Source organism: Phycodurus eques, chromosome 1, assembly GCF_024500275.1.
Source record: "Phycodurus eques isolate BA_2022a chromosome 1, UOR_Pequ_1.1, whole genome shotgun sequence".
Classification (NCBI taxonomy): domain Eukaryota; kingdom Metazoa; phylum Chordata; class Actinopteri; order Syngnathiformes; family Syngnathidae; genus Phycodurus; species Phycodurus eques.
The window spans coordinates 36244167-36261067 of record NC_084525.1 but is presented as its reverse complement, the minus strand read 5'-3'; the positions used below and the strand labels follow the sequence as shown (position 1 = coordinate 36261067).

The 16901-nt window shown below is 45.8% G+C and overlaps 1 protein-coding gene across 1 annotated transcript in view; it reads left to right on the top strand.

Moving 5' to 3' along the window:
- Positions 1 to 16901, top strand: part of abcc4 (ATP binding cassette subfamily C member 4 (PEL blood group)) — a 55374-nt gene that overhangs the window by 9752 nt on the left and 28721 nt on the right. The window contains exons 3-7 of the mRNA XM_061690493.1: positions 2036 to 2156; positions 2315 to 2539; positions 3026 to 3115; positions 3719 to 3882; positions 14855 to 14980. Of these exons, the coding sequence (XP_061546477.1) occupies positions 2036 to 2156; positions 2315 to 2539; positions 3026 to 3115; positions 3719 to 3882; positions 14855 to 14980 (726 nt within the window). The remainder of the gene's footprint in view (positions 1 to 2035; positions 2157 to 2314; positions 2540 to 3025; positions 3116 to 3718; positions 3883 to 14854; positions 14981 to 16901) is intronic.

Here is a 16901-nt window from a genome sequence, read left to right as displayed (position 1 = left end):
AGTTCAGGGTGTACCGCGCCTCCTGCCCAATGATAGCTGGGATAGGCTCCAGCACGCCCGCGACCCTAGTGAGGAGAAGCGGCTCAGAAAATGGATGGATGGATGAATTCCCAAGTATTTATAAAAGTCGACCTGCTCAATTTGACTGTCACCGATCACTATTGGCCGTGCTGTCTCCATGGCTTTGGTGGTATTAACAAAGAAATAATTTCGCACCAAGAACCCATCATCCATTTTCTTTACCGCTTATCCTCACTCGGGTCGCGGGCTGCTCGAGCCTATCCCAGCTATCCAAAAGAGGATATTTCCTTAAAATAGGCAGAGGGACTGTCACCAGAGCATAAAAGAGTCAACAAAGAATTTGATGATATAAACATTTGGCTGACTGTTTCTAAACTGTTTTCTAAACTCATTAGTGAAATAGCATGAAGAAGAGATGTAGCCCACAGCTCCCTGAGGAACCCTTGTGTGACAATGTTTTATAGTTCAGTGTTCTATTGACAGTTACCTGCTGTGACCTGCCAGCCAAAAGAAAATCTAAACATTTAATAATGACCATGAAAGTCAGGCATACGCCTTGGGGTCTACTAGATGCTTGCATATTAAATAATATGCACTAACAGCAGTGCCTTTTGCTCTGTGACCCTTTCTATAAGCAAATTAGAAGGAATCAAGAAAAGCAGATATGACACCTTTGGAACGGGAACGAAAGTACAAATTTTCCTCGCGACAGGAGCAGGATGACTATCTCAGAACCGCTGAAAGCTGGGGCATCAAGCATCAGTCATTTCGAAAAAAGATTGATTGATTAAACATCCAGGCAAACCATGTGGCCCTGTAGATCTCGTATTACCAAGTTTCTTAAAAATCAGACCGGACCGGTATACCGCCAATTTTCACATTGTCTTATGGTTCATCAAAAGTGTTCATGACCTCCTCAAACAGTGGTAAGGAAGAGGTCGGAACTTCTCGACCTCACACACCAGATCGGGCTCCTTCCCTGCCAGAGAGGTGACATTCCACGTCCCTAGAGCCAGCTTCTGTAGCCGGGGATCGGATCGCCAAGGTCCCCGCCTTCGGCCTCCGCCTTCGGCCACCGCCCAGCTCGCACTGCACCCGACCCCTATGGCCCCTCCCACAGGTGGTGAGCCCATGAGAAGGGGGACCCACGTTACCCTTTCGGGCTCTGCCCGGCCGGGCCCCATGGGTGCAGGCCCGGCCACCAGGCGCTCGCCTTCGAGCCCCACCTCCAGGCCTGGCTCCAGAGGGGGGCCCCGGTGATCCGCGTCCGGGCAAGGGAAACCTAAATCCATTAATTGTACTCGTCATAGGGGTTTTTGGAGCCGTGCTTTGTCTGATCCCTCACCTAGGACCTGTTTGCCATGGGTGACCCTGCCAGGGGCATAAAGCCCCAGACAACTTAGCTCCTAGGATCATTGGGACACACAAACTCCTCCACCATGATAAGGTAACGGCTCAAGGAGGGGTATATATATTATAAAAACTATAATAGATACCAGTAAGGCACAGTTGAAAAACGTTATACAGGTACTCCTCAATAAATTTGAAGTGTCAAAAGCTTAATTTAGTTCGGTACTTCAATTCAAAAAGTTAAAAAAAAAAACAGTAAACAAAAATCAAAAAATCACCATATCTAGAAACTACAATATTACATAACATGCAATAAAGAAACAATGAAAATTATTTTTAATTTAGCAATTAGGCAGTTACTGTAAATTCAGTGATGTGATGGTTTGTGGGAATAAGCTCTCCCTGAATCTGTTTGTTCAGGTTCTGGTAGTGCCTGACATATCTGATTTAATAGTATCGTTGTGAACTTTGGAAACTCTTCTTGTGTCATTCAGTGCTCTTATTCCCTATGTGGTTGTGTCTCTAATTCTTTTAATCCTAATTATGGCCTTTGTTTATGTTTTTGCTGGTAACAATTTTAGCTGGTGGAGAGCATGTGACCACTTTACCCCTGGCAACCCAATAAATCACCTGACTGACTCTTATTATAATACTTCCTTTACAGATATTGGGATCATGAGGTCCAGGAGGCCACCAAAGAATTGCGGAAGCCAAAACTCTCATCAGTCATCATCAGGTGTTATTGGAAGTCATATTCAGTGCTGGGATTGTTTACACTTATTGAGGTCAGTTTTGAAGTTAATGTTAAGCAAATAAAACATTCACATGTATAAATGTGTATGAAGGTTATAACCACAGATTAGTATCACAGCACTAAACTAAGAGAGTCTCTGTTTTACAAGAACTTGCTTCTTCACCTTTTCTTTATTTCTTCCTCTGTCAGGAGGTGATAAAGGTGATCCAGCCAGTCATTCTGGGGTACATAATCCGCTACTTTGAGGATTACGACCTGCACAATCAAGCAGCCCTGAATGAGACCCTCTGCTACGCAGTCGGGCTATCAATCTGCACCATCGGCCTGGCTTTTCTGCACCACCTCTACTTCTTCCACGTCCAGCGAGTTGGCATGAAAATTCGAGTGGCCATGTGTCACATGATCTACAAAAAGGTAGATCCAAGTTTTTTAAGGGAGAACAAAGCCTTTGCTAGTCACTGAAGTGCACACATGATGTGCTGCCATCTTCTGTCAAAGTTTTGAAATGCCTCTCAATATTGCCACGCTTTTATTGATGTACCACCACAATGTTAAGTACCACGGTACTTTATGGATGCCACTATTCACTACATCGTCTTCTTATGATAAACACCCATATGCCAACAAGAAAGAACAATTCTGAATTTCATTGCTGTCCTTTGTCACACTATTTACATACAATACCAGTCAAAATTTTGGACATGGATTCTCATTCAATAGCATGAGAAAGTGTGTTGAAACTTTTGACGAGTAGTGTAATTGACACAGATATCACGAAGCTAAGCTAAACTGTACTGGAACCACTTCGTTTGCATTTGGGATATTTGGGCCTCTGATATTTGGGCGAATTAGTTTTTTTTGCTGAACTCTGAATTATTTGTTTATTTATTTTTAAACTAGGCTTTGAGTCTCAGCTGTTTTGCAATGGGAAAGACCACCACAGGCCAGATTGTGAACCTACTTTCCAATGATGTCAACAAATTTGATGATGTAAGTCACAGACTAAGCCACTAACAAAAAGTCCAGTGTGGCATGAATGGAGTTATTGTACTAAAACGTGTTTTAAGGGTCTGTTGTGTCATAATGTGTGTTACCTATCTTCTATGCAGAGTGATGCATATGTACAGATACGGCTCAATAAATTAGAATAGTGTCAAGAGCTTAATTTGGTTAGGTAGGTCAATTCAAAAAGAGAAACTCATATTATCGAGATGTACTACACAGAGATCAATATTTCATGATTGTTTTAATATACTGTATACTGGTATGTATAATTTTGACGATTCTATCTTAAAGCAAACAAAACCCCCAAATTCACCATCTTTAGATACTAGAATATTGCGTAGCAAACAATCAAGAAACAATGATATTTAATGTAGAAAATAGGCAGGAATTCGCCCTCTGAATAATATTTCCCCACGTTTAATTAATCTATATAATGTATGAGAACTGAAATAAATGAACTTTTCTACCATATTGTAATTGATGGTTATTTGAATCAGATCAAGTATTGTTTTCAGCCAGTACTGACTTGTGATGAGATAAGACTCCTGATCTGCATTTTTACATGGTTTGTGTTTTTGTCTTTACCAGGTGACAATCTTCCTGCACTTCCTGTGGGTGGCGCCCCTGCAGGCAGCAACCGTGGTGGGGCTCCTGTGGCTTGAGATTGGGCCATCTTGCCTGGCAGGCATGGTGGTGCTCATGTTTCTAATGCCTGTGCAGACCCTGTTCGGGAGGCTGTTTTCCAAGTTCAGGTAGGTTTTCAGAAATTCCTGACTCTCTGATTCCCACAACTGATGTTAATAAAATCCACTAGAAAACAACACAGTTGAGCAGGGTTGTGCAGAGACTTTTGGAGGTGCAGGTGCTCAAAGTTCAGGGGGCACATGGAAGAAGAGTTTACAGAAAGATACTGTACTATACAGGTGCATTTCAATAAATTCATATAGTGTAGAAACGTTTATTATATTTCAGCATTGGAGTAATTTTATTTATCCAGGAATTGTCCCATTAAGATACAAGATCCTTTCTTCCAGGGAGTCCTGGGCCAAGTTGACACACACAAAGTTTTCAACATAAAAGCAGGACATACGTAATATACATGACATGCACCCATGCACACACGCGAATAACATTAAGACAAGCAAACAAAAAATAGTAGGCTACTGGTGCGGAGGCAAGAAGCATAACGAAAATGACATCGGTTTCTCTTGTTCAGGTCAGGTTTTTATGCCAAGTTGTTAACAGTTTATTAATCAAATGTTACAAACTTTGCTTACTGTAAATTTAATAGATGGACATTGATAAAGGTAAGTACCTGTAAATTGAATGTTACGTCATCTTGTTCAAAATTCAGGGCACGAACCTCCGTTTATTTGAACCGCTAAAGCGAAAATACCAATACATGTAAACAAAAACACGCGGCCATACTTCAAACGTTGACCTGATTGAGCAAAATCAATAAGATAGTTGGATTCAGCACATCCAAATTGTCCGAAATAAGCAAGAAAATCTTTGACAATAAATTTGTTGTTGACCACTGTAATCCATAAATTATACAGATTCATTGAACACAAGAAAATACTTTTCAGAAGCCCAATTCCAAACTCATTTACATATTACATATTTACATATTTTTGACTGTTTCTTATGTAAAATTCTTATTTCTTGGAGATGATAGTTGGTAGATACGGGTTTTTGTTAGCTGTAAGCTAAAATGATCAAAATATTAATAAATACAATCATAAAATAGTTTACTCTGTGTTGTGAATCTATGAGTTTTTTAATTGAACTACAGAAACACATGAAATTTACTAATTCTAATTCATTGAGATGCCCCTGTACAACTTGCATGTGCACTAAGTGCTTTATATCAGAATCAGAATCATCTTTATTTGCCAAGTATGTCCAAAACACACAAGGAATTTGTCTCCGGTAGTTGGAGCCGCTCTAGTACAACAGACAGTCAATTTACAGAACACTTTGGGGACATCAAGACATTGACAAAAAACAATTGTGCAAAAAGATGCAGAGTCCTCTAGCACTTAGAGCAGTTCGAATGACTAATATTGCAATAGTCCGGTGCAATGACCATTGTGCAAAGGGCGCTGAGACTTCAAGGAGTGTATGGGGTTTAAAGTGACGAGTAGTGCGATAATCTGCGACAATGTTGGTTGTGCAAATTTTACAGATACTCCTCAATCAGTGTGCAAATGGAGCAGATGCTACTCTGGCATGAGTGGCCAGTGTATGCACTCACTGTAGTGTGTGCTACAGTGAGTGCACGAGTAATACATAATTGGCCCCACAGAAATGTAACAACGAACTCAAGTAAAAAAATTGCCAGCTTGTTGTAATGGAATTATAGGTTAGGAGTTTAAGAAGTTGATCGCAAGAGGGAAGAAGCTGTTGGAATGTCTACTAGTTTTAGTTTGCATTGATCGGTAGTGCCTACCTGAGGGAAGGAGCTGGAAGAGCTCGTGACTCGGGTGCGGAGGGTCCGAGAGGTTTTTGCACGCCCTTGTCTTAGTTCTGCCAGCGTGCAAGTCCTCAAAGGTGGGTAGGGGGGTACCGACAATCCTTTCAGCAGTTTTGATTGTCCGTTGCAGTCGGAGTTTGTCCTTTTTGTAGCAGCACCAAACCAGACTGTAATGGAAGAACACAGGACTGATTCGATGACCGCTGTGTAGAACTGTCTCAGCAGCTCCGGTGGCAGGCCGTGCTTTCTCAGAAGCCGCAGGAAGTACATCCTCTGCTGGGCCTTTTTGAGCACCGAGTTGATGTTGGTCGCCCACTTCAGGTCCTGAGAGATTGTAATTCCCAGGAACTTTAAGGTCTCGACGGTTGACACAAGGCAGCTGGACAAAGTGAGGGGCAGCTGTGGCGAAGGATGCCTCCTGAAGTCCACGATCATCCCTACAGTCTTGAGCGTGTTTAGATCCAGGTTGTGTCGGCCGCACCACAGCTCCAGCCGCTCCGCTTCCTGTCGATTTGCAGACTCGTCACCGTCCTTGATGAGGCCGATGACAGTGGTGTCATCTGCAAACTTCAGGAGTTTGACAGTCGGGTTCGCTGAGGTGCAGTCGTTCGTGTAGAGAGAGAAGAGCAGCGGAGAGAGGACACAACCTTGGGACGCCCCAGTGCTGATGCTGCGTGTGGATGAGGTGGCCTCCCCCAGCCTGACCTGGTGTGTCCTGCCTGACCTGCTGTGTCCTGCCCGTCAGAAAGCTGTAAATCCACTGGCAGATGGCAGGTGAGACGCTGAACTGGAGAAGCTTGGATGAAAGGAGTTCAGGGATGATGGTGTTGAACGCTGAGCTGAAGTCCACGAACAGGATCCTCGCGTAGGTCCCTGCACTGTCGAGGTGTTCTAGGATGAAGTCCAGTCCCATGTTGATTGCATCATCCGCCGACCTGTTCGCTTGGTAGGCAAATTGCAGGGGCTCCAGCAGGGGACCTGTGATACTCTTGAGGTGGTCCAGCACGAGACGTTCAAAGGACTTCATGACCACAGATGTCAAAGCGACAGGCCTGTTGTCATTCAGACCCGAGATTGTAGGTTTCTTGGGGACTGGAATGATGGTGGCGCGTTTGAAACAGGATGGAACTTCGCACATTTCCAGAGATCTATTGAAGATCTGAGTGAAGACTGGAGCGAGCTGGTCCGCGCAGACTTTGAGGCAGGATGGGGACACATGGTCCGGGCCTGCCGCTTTGTTAATCTTTTGTTGTTTGAAGATGCGTCTCACATCCTGTTCATGGATGGTTAACGCAGAAGTCAGAGGTGTGATTGTGGTCGCGGGTGAGGCCGGGTAGGTGTGTGGTGTGAAACTGTCCTTTTCAAATCTGCAGTAGAAGGTATTCAAGTCGTTGGCTAGTGTGCTATTGTTCTCAGCTTGGGGGGATCGTCGCTTGTAATTACTCAGCGATTGGAATGCATGCCAGACTGATTTCGAGTCGTTTGCGCTAAACTGATTTTCCAACTTTGCTGCATAGCTCCTCTTTGCAATGTTAATGTCTTTAGTCTGCTGGTTTCTAGCTCGATTATACAGGGCCCTGTCCCCGCTCTGATATGCGTCCTCCTTAGCTTGGCGAAGCTGCTTAAGTTTAGCAGTGAACCACGGCTTGTTGTTGTTGAATGTGCGAAATGATTTTGTTGCTACACAAACCTCTTCACAGAAACTGATATAGGATGTAACAGTGTCCGTATATTCATCCAGGCTGCCAGCTGAATTTTCAAAGACACTCCTGTCTGTGCAGTCTAAACAGCTTTGAAGTTCCATCTTTGCTTCATTGGTCCACTTTTTGACTGTTTTCACTGTAGGCTTCGCGCATTTAAGTTCTTGCCTGTACGTCGGTATTAAGTGAATTAAGCAGTGATCAGACGAGCCCAGGGCTGCACGAGGTATAGCACGGTATGCATTTTTTACCGTAGTGTAGCAGTGGTCGAAAGTATTATTTTGCCCTGGTAGGACAGTCAATGTGCTGCTTGTATTTAGGGAGTTCGTGGTTGAGTTTAGCTTTGTTAAAGTCCCCGAGAATAATGAGGGGTGAGTCCGGGTATTTTTTTCAATTTCGTTGACTTGTTCGGCGAGCGTTAGCAGTGCGGCGTTTGTGTTAGCTTGAGGCGGTATGTAGACTCCAGCCAGTATGAATGATGCGAACTCACGTGGCAAGTAGAATGGTTTACAGTTTAAAAATAGCGACTCCAAATGCGGGCTGCAGTGTGTGCTGAGCACCGTGACGTCCGTACACCATCAGAATCAGAATCATCTTTATTTGCCGCTCTAGTACAACGGACAGTCAATTTACAGAACACTTTGGAGACATAAAGACATTGACAAAAAACAATTGTGCAAAAAGATGCAGAGTCCTCTAGCACTTAGAGCAGTGCGAATGACTAATATTGCAATAGTCCGGTGCAATGACCATTGTGCAAAGGGCACTGAGACTTCAAGGAGTGGATGCGGTTTAAAGTGACGAGTAGTGCGATAATCTGGGACAATGTTGGTCCCAACCTGGTTGGTCCCAACCAACATTGTTGATATACAACAATCAACATTTTCCGTTGATATAGAGGCATATCCCGCCGCCCTTTGTTTTCCCCGATGATTCCATGTCACGGTCCGCTCGATGAATGTGGCGGCGCCATCGGGTACAGTGTCGCAAAGCCAGGTCTCCGTGAAGCACAAGTCTTTACTGGTCTTTAACAGAAGATGAAGCTCGTCCATTTTGTTGGGTAGGGAGCGTACATTCGCGAGGTGGATCGACGGGAACGCCAATCTGTGTCCTCTCTTGCGGAGTTTCACCTGAATGCCGGCCCGTTTCCCTCTGTGGCGCCGCTTCCGTCTCCATGCGCCGAAAACCGCGGACGCCGCTCCGGTGAGTAACTCGGGGAAAAAACTGAGCGGATTTGCGAAAGTTGGTGTAGCCTCCTTGATGGTTGTGTAAGTGAGTCGTGTAAGGTCTCCAAAGACTGACGAAAAACACAAAAACAAAAACAATACTAGAGAGCGCATTACCGAGGCGACCACACTGGTAGGCGCCATCCGAGGCGACCACACTGGTAGGCGCCATCTTGGCTTATATATAGCTAAAATGACATGTTCCTGCTCTTCCTGCTGCTGGTTTCTTACACGGTATGGGAGATGATGCTTACGGAGCCCCAGACATAACACGGATAAATAAATAAATAAATAATTTCATATTATAGATAAAACATGCACACAAAACGCTCATTTGTGGCCACGAAATACTAATTTATGACCTCGAACAAGGTAGGATGTTGGCACAAAATGAGAATTTGTGGCCACAAAGTAGCTGTAGTTCCACGCTGGACAGTTGGGTAAACAAAGCGTGAGCTCCTTCCCTTGAAACAGTAAGGTGGAGGCCTTAACTATGCAACAGAAAACAATATCCTGAATATATTAATCCATTATTAAAATTCTAAGCATTATTTTATTCCATCCATCCGTTTTCCTCCGCTTATTTGATGTCGTGTCGCGGGGGCAGCAGCCTCAGCAAGGAAGCCCAGACTTCCCTCTCCCCAGCCACATCCTCCAGCTTTTGCGAGGGGATCCCGTGGCGTTCCCAGGCCAGCCGAGAGACATAGTCTCTCCAGCGTGTCCTGGGTCGTCCCTGGGGTCTCCTCCCGGTGGGGCGTGCCCGGAACACCTCACCAGGGAGGCGTCCGGGAGGCATCCTAATCAGATGCGGGAGCCACCTCATCTGGCTCCTCTCAATGCGGAGGAGCAGGGGCTCTACTCTGAGCCCCTCCCGGATGACAGCGCTTCTCACCCTATCTCTAAGGGAGAGCCCGGACACCCTGCAGAGGAAACTCATTTCGGCCGCTTGTATCGGGGATCTTGTTATTTCGGTGAGGTGAGGGTAGGAACGTAGATTGACCGGTAAATCGAGAGCTTCGCCTTTCGGGTTAGCGCCTTCTTCACCACAACGGACCGATACAAAGTCAGCATCAGTGCAGACGCTGCATCAATCTGCCTGTCGATCTCCCATTCCATTCTTCCCTCACTCTTGAACAAGACCCCAAGATATTTGAACTCCTCCACTTGGGGCAGGATCTCATCCCGTCCTGGAGAGGGCACTCTACACCTTTCCGACTGAGGACCATGGTCTCAGATTTGGAGGTGCTGATTCTCATCCTAGCCGCTTCAGACTCGGCTGGGAACCGTTCCAGTGAGAGTTGGAGATCACGGCTTGATGAAACCAACAGAACCACATCATCTGCTAAAAGCAGATATGCAATACTGAGGCCACCAAACCGGACCCCCTCTTCGCCTCGGCTGCGCCTACAACTTCTGTCCATAAAAGTTATTAACAGGATCGGTGACAAAGGACAACCCTCACCGGAAAACGAATCCGACTTACTGCCGGCAATGCGGACCAAACTCTGACACTGGTCGTACAGGGACTGAAAGCCCGTATCAGGTGGTGTGACACCCCAATACTCCCGAACCACCCCCCACAGGACTCCCCGAGGGACACGGTTAAACGCCTTCTCGAAGTCCACAAAACACATGTAGACTGGTTGGGCGAACTCCCATGCACACTTGAGGACCCTGCCAAGGGTGTAGAGCGAGTCCACTGTTCCACGGCCAGGACGAAAACCACACTGCTCCTCCTGAATCTGAGATTCAACTTCCCGACGGACCCTCCTCTCCAGCACCCCTGAATAGACCTTACCAGGAAGGCTGAGTGAGGAGTGTCATCCCCCTGTAGTTGGAACACACCCTCCGGTCCCCCTTTTTAAAAAGGGGGACCACATGATGTCCTCGCGATGTTGCAGAGGCGTGTCAACCAGGACAGCTCCACAACATCCAGAGCCTTTAGGAACTCCGGGCGAATCTCATCCGCCACCGAGGAGGTTTTTAACCACCTCGGTGACCTCAACCCCAGAGATACGAAAGCCCGCCTCAGGGACCCCAGACTCTGCTTCCTCGTGGGAAGGCGTGTCAGTAGAATTGAGGAGGTCTTCGCAGTAGTCTCCCCACCGACTCACAAGTCCCGAGTCGAGGTCAGCAGTGCCCCATCCCCACTATACACAGTGTTGATGGTGCACTGCTTCCCCCTCTTGAGACGCCGGATGGTTGACCAGAATTTCCTCGAAGCCATTGGGAAATCGTTCTCCATGGCCTGCCAACCACCAAAGCTGCATTTCACTTGGCCAGCCGGTACCCGTCAGCTGCCTCAGGAGTCCCACAGGCCAAAAAGGCCCTTATAAGACTCCTTCTTCAGCTTGACGTTATCCCTCACCGTTGGTGTCCACCAACGGGATCGGGGATTTCCACCACGACAGGCACTGACTACCTTACGGCCACAGCTCCGGTCGGCAGCCTCGGCAATGGAGGCGCGGAACATGGTCCACTCGGACTCAATGTCCCCGAGACATGGGTGAAGTCCTGCCAGAGGTGGGAGTTGTAACTCCTTTTGACAGGGGATTCTGACAGATGTTCCCAGCAGACCCTCACAAAACATTTGAGCCTGCCAGGTCAGACCGGCATCTTCCCCCACCATCGGAGCCAACTCACCACCAGGTGGTGATCAGTTGACAGCTCCGCCCCTCTCTTCACCCGAGTATCCAAGACATGCGGCCGCAAGTCCGATGACAAGAACACAAAAGTCGATCATCGAACTGTGACCTAGGGTGTCCTGGTGCCAAGTGCACATGTGGACATGCTTATGCTTGAACATGGTTACAGAACAACTCGGGTTCTGATCGGGGAGTGGGTTCCTCCCAATCACGCGACTCCAGCTCTCACCGTCATTGCCCACGTGAGCATTGAAGTCCCCCAGCAGAACAATGGAGTCCCCAGCGGGAACGCTCTCCAGCACCCCCTCCAAGGACTCCAAGAAGGGTGGATACTCTGAACTGCTGTTTGGTGCATAGGCACAAACAACAGAACCCGTCCCCCCACCCGAAAGCACAGGGAGGCTACCCTCTCGTTTACCGGGCTGAACCCCAATGTACAGGCGCCGAGCCGGGGGGCAATAAGTATACCCACACCTGCTCGGCCCCTATCACCGTGGGCAACTCCATAGTGGAAGGTGTCCAACCCCTTTTGGGAGGACTGGTACAAGAGCCCAAGCTGTTTTTGGAGGCGAGCCCAACTATATATATTTGGAACTTCTCAACCACGCACACTAGCGTGGGCTCCTTCCCTGCCATGGAGGTGACGTTCCACGTCCCAAGAGCCAGTTTCTGTAGCCGGGTATCGGATCGCCAAGGTCCCTGCCGTCGGTCACCGCCCAGCTCACAATGCACCTGACCCCAATGGCCCCTCCCACAGGTGGTGGGCCCATGGAAAGGGGGACCAACGTTACTCTTTCGGGTGCAGGCCCGGCCACCAGGCACTCCCCTTCGAACCCCACCTCCAGGCCTGGCTACAGAGTGGGGCCCCGGTGACCCGCGTCCGAGCAAGGAAAAACGCGATACAATATTTTTTCTCATCATAGGGGTCTTTGGAGCTGTGCTTTGTCTGGTCCCTCACTTAGGACCTGTTTGTCATGGGTGACCCTGCCAGGGGCATAAAGCCCCAGACAACTTAGCTCCTAGGATCATTGGGACACACAAACCCCTCCACCACGATAAGGTGACGGCTAAAGGAGGGGCATTATTTTATTGCTCTCACTATTATCTCTACAATTCTCTCTCCGCACCTGGACATCATCATTGATGGTGACATGACCTTATATTCAGTGTACCTTTCACATTTGAAGGAGGGCTGTCTGTCTGTATCAGGTACAGTATTGATAAATTTCTAACAACAACAAAATGATAGAATAAATAGTTTTAAAATGAGGAGCCTATAATCAAGATGATTCCATAGCTTTTAAGACATGACTCTTCAGGTAAGAATTGTTTTTTCTTCTCATTTTGATATTGTTTATGGATCCATACTTGGCGGCTCAGTGGTCAACTGGTTAGCACATCTTTTTCACAGTTCTGAAGACCTGGGTTCAAATCCGGCCTCGCCTGTGTGGGGTTTGCATGTTCTCCCCGTGCCTGCATGGGGTTTCTCCGGGTACTCCGGTTTCCTCGCACATCCCAAAAACATACATGGTAGGTTAATTGAAAACGCTATATTGCCCGCAGGTGTGAATGTGAGTACGATTGGTTGTTTGTTTATATGTGCCCTGCGATTGGCTGGTGACCAGTTCAGGGCGTACCCCGCCTCTCGCTCAAAGATAGCTTGGATAGGCTTCAGCATGCCTGCGACTCTTCTGAGGATAAGCAGTACGGAAAATGGATGAATGGATGGATGGATGATACTCTTTCACTCTCAAAGGGAAAAAAACATCCAAAAATACACATTTAGATGGCATTTTTTATCTGCCCTCTGTCTTTCTGTATAGTTCTGTTTGATATCTTTCTATGCTGCTGCTTACAGGACAGTAGGACACACTCACTAACTTTTGTTTGTTAAAACTGACCACACGTTGTTGAGATCACACACTACAGACATACTGATAACATTCAGACAGAGAGCAGGCGAGAACTGGTTCGGCTGCTGAAGGAACGGACTGTTATCTGAAAAGGGGAGCCACTCGGCATCCGGATCCCATGAGAGAATTAGAATCAGAATCCTCTTTATTTGCCAAGTATGTCTCAAAAACCAACTAGTTCAGGGTGTACCCCACCTCCTGCCCGATGATAGCTGGGATAGGCTCCAGCAGCACGCGACCCTAGTGAGGAGAAGCGGCTCAGAAAATGGATGGATGGATGGATGGATGGATGGATGGATGGATGGATGGATGGATGGATGGATGGATGTCTCAAAAACACAAGGATTTTGCCTCCGGGAGTTGGAGCCGCTCTAGTAGGACAACAGACAGCCATTTGACAGAAAGTACTTTTGAGACATAAAAACACAGTACGGAGAGTCACTGAGCAATGAAAGGTTACCGGTAATGGCGATACTTTTTTTTGTTGTTTTTGACAATTGTGCAAATTATGTCCTCGAGCAATTTAGAGCAGTTTGAAATTACTAGTTGTGCAATAATTTGAAACAGTGTCAATTGTGCAATGGTGCAGATATTTCTCAAGCACATGAGAGGCCAGTATTGGTCAATAGCAGATATGCAAATAGTGCAGAGGGGCGAGACTACTACAGTGAGTGCAAGAATAATGTATAATTGGCCGACAGAGATGTACAAACAATCTCAAGACAAAATTGACAGCATGTTTCAATGGAACTGTAATTTAACTGTTTAAGAGGTTAATGACAAGAGGGAAGAAGGTGTTGGAATGTCTGCTAGTTTTAGTTTGCATTGTGCGATAGCATTTATTTAAAAAAAAAAAAAAAAAGAAGAAAAAAAACATCCCGGAGAAAAATTTCACTTTTTCTTTAGGGAGAAAAAAGGGCAGGGGCTCAAGCCCCCTTTGATGTCTATGTATGCGCGTGCGCGGTGGGTGCCTTTCTAATCGTGACCTGCGCACATTCACTGCCAACAACGAGGTGAGTTACTGTGTCCACGCCAGCGGACAAACCCAAAGGGAATTGCATTTTCGGGGTGTAGGCTTAGCTAGCTAGCTAACTGCACATTGCAATTGCGGTGGGTAACCTCTGATGTCAACGAAGGCGCTCAAGTTCTTATATACAGTCGTGGGGGACAAATGACTGATGCCGTGCATACTTGTGCGTCCTCTTTTTTCGCAACCCCACACCCCACCCAACAATCAGGAAAACTGAAATGGTGAAAAACTATTTAACGCTCTCCACAACGGAGTACCCCCATAGTTCTCAGTCTTTGCACGTTTTCAGCAATTCTCTGAAACAAATTCCTGAATTGACTTTACACAAGGCGGCACGGTGGACGACTGGTTAGAGTGTCTGCCTCACAGTTCTGAGGACCGGGGTTCAATCCCTGGCCCTGCCTGTGTGGAGTTTGCATCTTCTCCCCGTGCCTGCGTGGGTTTTCTCCGGGCACTCCGGTTTCCTCCCACATCCCAAAAACATGCATGGTAGGTTAATTGCCTCTAGGTGTGAATGTGAGTGTGAATGGTTGTTTGTTTATGTGTGCCCTATGATTGGCTTGCAACCAGTTCAGGGTGTACCCCGCTTCCTGCGCAATGATAGCTGGGATGGGCACCAGCACTCCCGCGACCCTTGTGAGGATAAGCGGCTCAGAAAATGCATGGATGGACTTTACACAATCTTTAATTGTGTTGAACCACTTTTCAATAACTTTACTTCCTCTCATCTGCAGGAGTAGGACGGCCATTCTTACTGACAGCAGGATTCGCACAATGAATGAGGTGGTATCTGGCATTAGGATCATCAAGATGTATGCCTGGGAGAAACCATTTGCTGCTTTGGTGTCGGATGTCAGAAGGTGAAATTTATGTTCTTTAACCGCAAGCATTGTTCAATAATTAGGAGAAAGCCTTTAGAAATGACTTGTTCTGAGCAAGAAGCTTCATTGTAGAACTATGATGTCACCTTCACCTTAAGAAAGGTGACAGTGTGTCAGGTTTTGCAACACGTCCATTTCTGTTTCAACCACATCATTAGACACATCTGCACAATCTACTGTACATGTTCCTCTGAATGATAATCAGTCCGGGGTGTTGTCTGTCTCAAAATTGGCCTGGATAGGCTCCAGCTCACCCTTATCCCTAAACAGGGTACGGGGTACAAATTATTGGATGGATGGATGGCTGGATGATGGAGTGGGAGCACATTACACTAATTTTATTTTAAGGTTTGGGCCTTCTTATCTCTCAGAGCTGCTTTTACCCCATGAACCCTCGGGGCAGGGTTGTAATAGTTTTGAATTTTCCATTATAGTTAGTTTTTATTTCATTTTTACATTTTTTTCCAAATACAGTTCGTTTTAATTAGTTTTTAGAGGTTTGTTGGTTTTTTTTCACAAATGCTGTGTATACTTCAGTTTTTGTTAGTTTCAGTATTAGTTTTATTTTTTATACAGGGTATTTCTCAAGTGTGAGATATTTAAAAAAAACAACACACAAAATACCATTTTAATAAATTTATTAACAGGATACAGGTAGAGGTATGTGCCAAAAAATTACAATATCGAGAGAAAGTCCATTTATTTCAATAATTTGTTTAAAAAAGTGAAAGTTGTATATTACTTCACCACACACAAAGTCAAATTTCTGTCTTTATTTGTTACATTTTTGATGATTATGGCAGAAAGACAAAAAATAAACAAATCCAGTGCAGCCTATATGAGGGTTAACTAAAAACATAATTAATTTAGGAGAAAAGAATAAGCGTAATTTTAAGTTTAATCGGTAAAATCAAACTAATATGTCTCTTAAAGGGGAACCACGTCACATTTTTATATGCATAAAATTTAGGGAACGTGACGAGATACCTTTTAATCACTCTTGTAATCTGAAGGTTTCTACACTTTATGAAATTTTGAGTTCTAGATAACAGAGGCTTACTTCAACTCAGAACACACACAAAATACAACCAAGAGTGGAATTTGCTGGTATATTTAATGACATTTAATGACAAGGGATCTAGAGGGAAACACACAAAGTGGTCTAACTAAAGAAAGAAAATAACACTAATAATGGCAAAAAGAAGGAAAATAGGACATTGTGAAAAAGAACATTGTGTGCTGGACTAAAGTGGAAAAACGCGAGCGTTTAACGTTGAGATTTTGTCTGGCGTTAGTAATTTCCCCGAAATTATTAGGCACTAATATTGTACAATCTGGTACACTTGCAGTGTCTACTCACGAGCGTAGGGCTCTCTCTGGGCGCGTCTCAGAAAGCACGGAGACAGATTTGGTGGAAGAGGGAAAAAATGTAGAAAAATAAAGCAAAGAACAAAAGAGGCAGAAGACGAATAATGGTTGTTCGTCACACCTCCTTGGGAGAATATGACCGTCTCTCTCCCCGCCTGCTTTCCGGGATTCGCTCACAAGTTCAGGGAACTCACACTTGGCTGGGAGCAACTGTTCGGGAGGCTTGGCAGCGGGGGTCCACGGAGGCTAGGGAGCCGGATCTCCATCCCCAAGGCCCGCAATAACCAAACCGTGTGTTTGAACAAAGAAAGGGCAGGGGGTTGGGTGGCTGAGGCTAGCCAGACAAGAGCTAAGAAGCCAGAGAAAAATCACAAGAGCGCAAAAACACGAGAGAATTCAGAAGGTGGGAGTTAAGAGTTAAATACACCGGAGGGGCAGCCTGTGCAAGAGGGACAGAGAAGACCACACTCATCAGCTTGAATTAAAATCATATATTAATATAAAATAACCTCAACTTGGTACTCTCTTTACT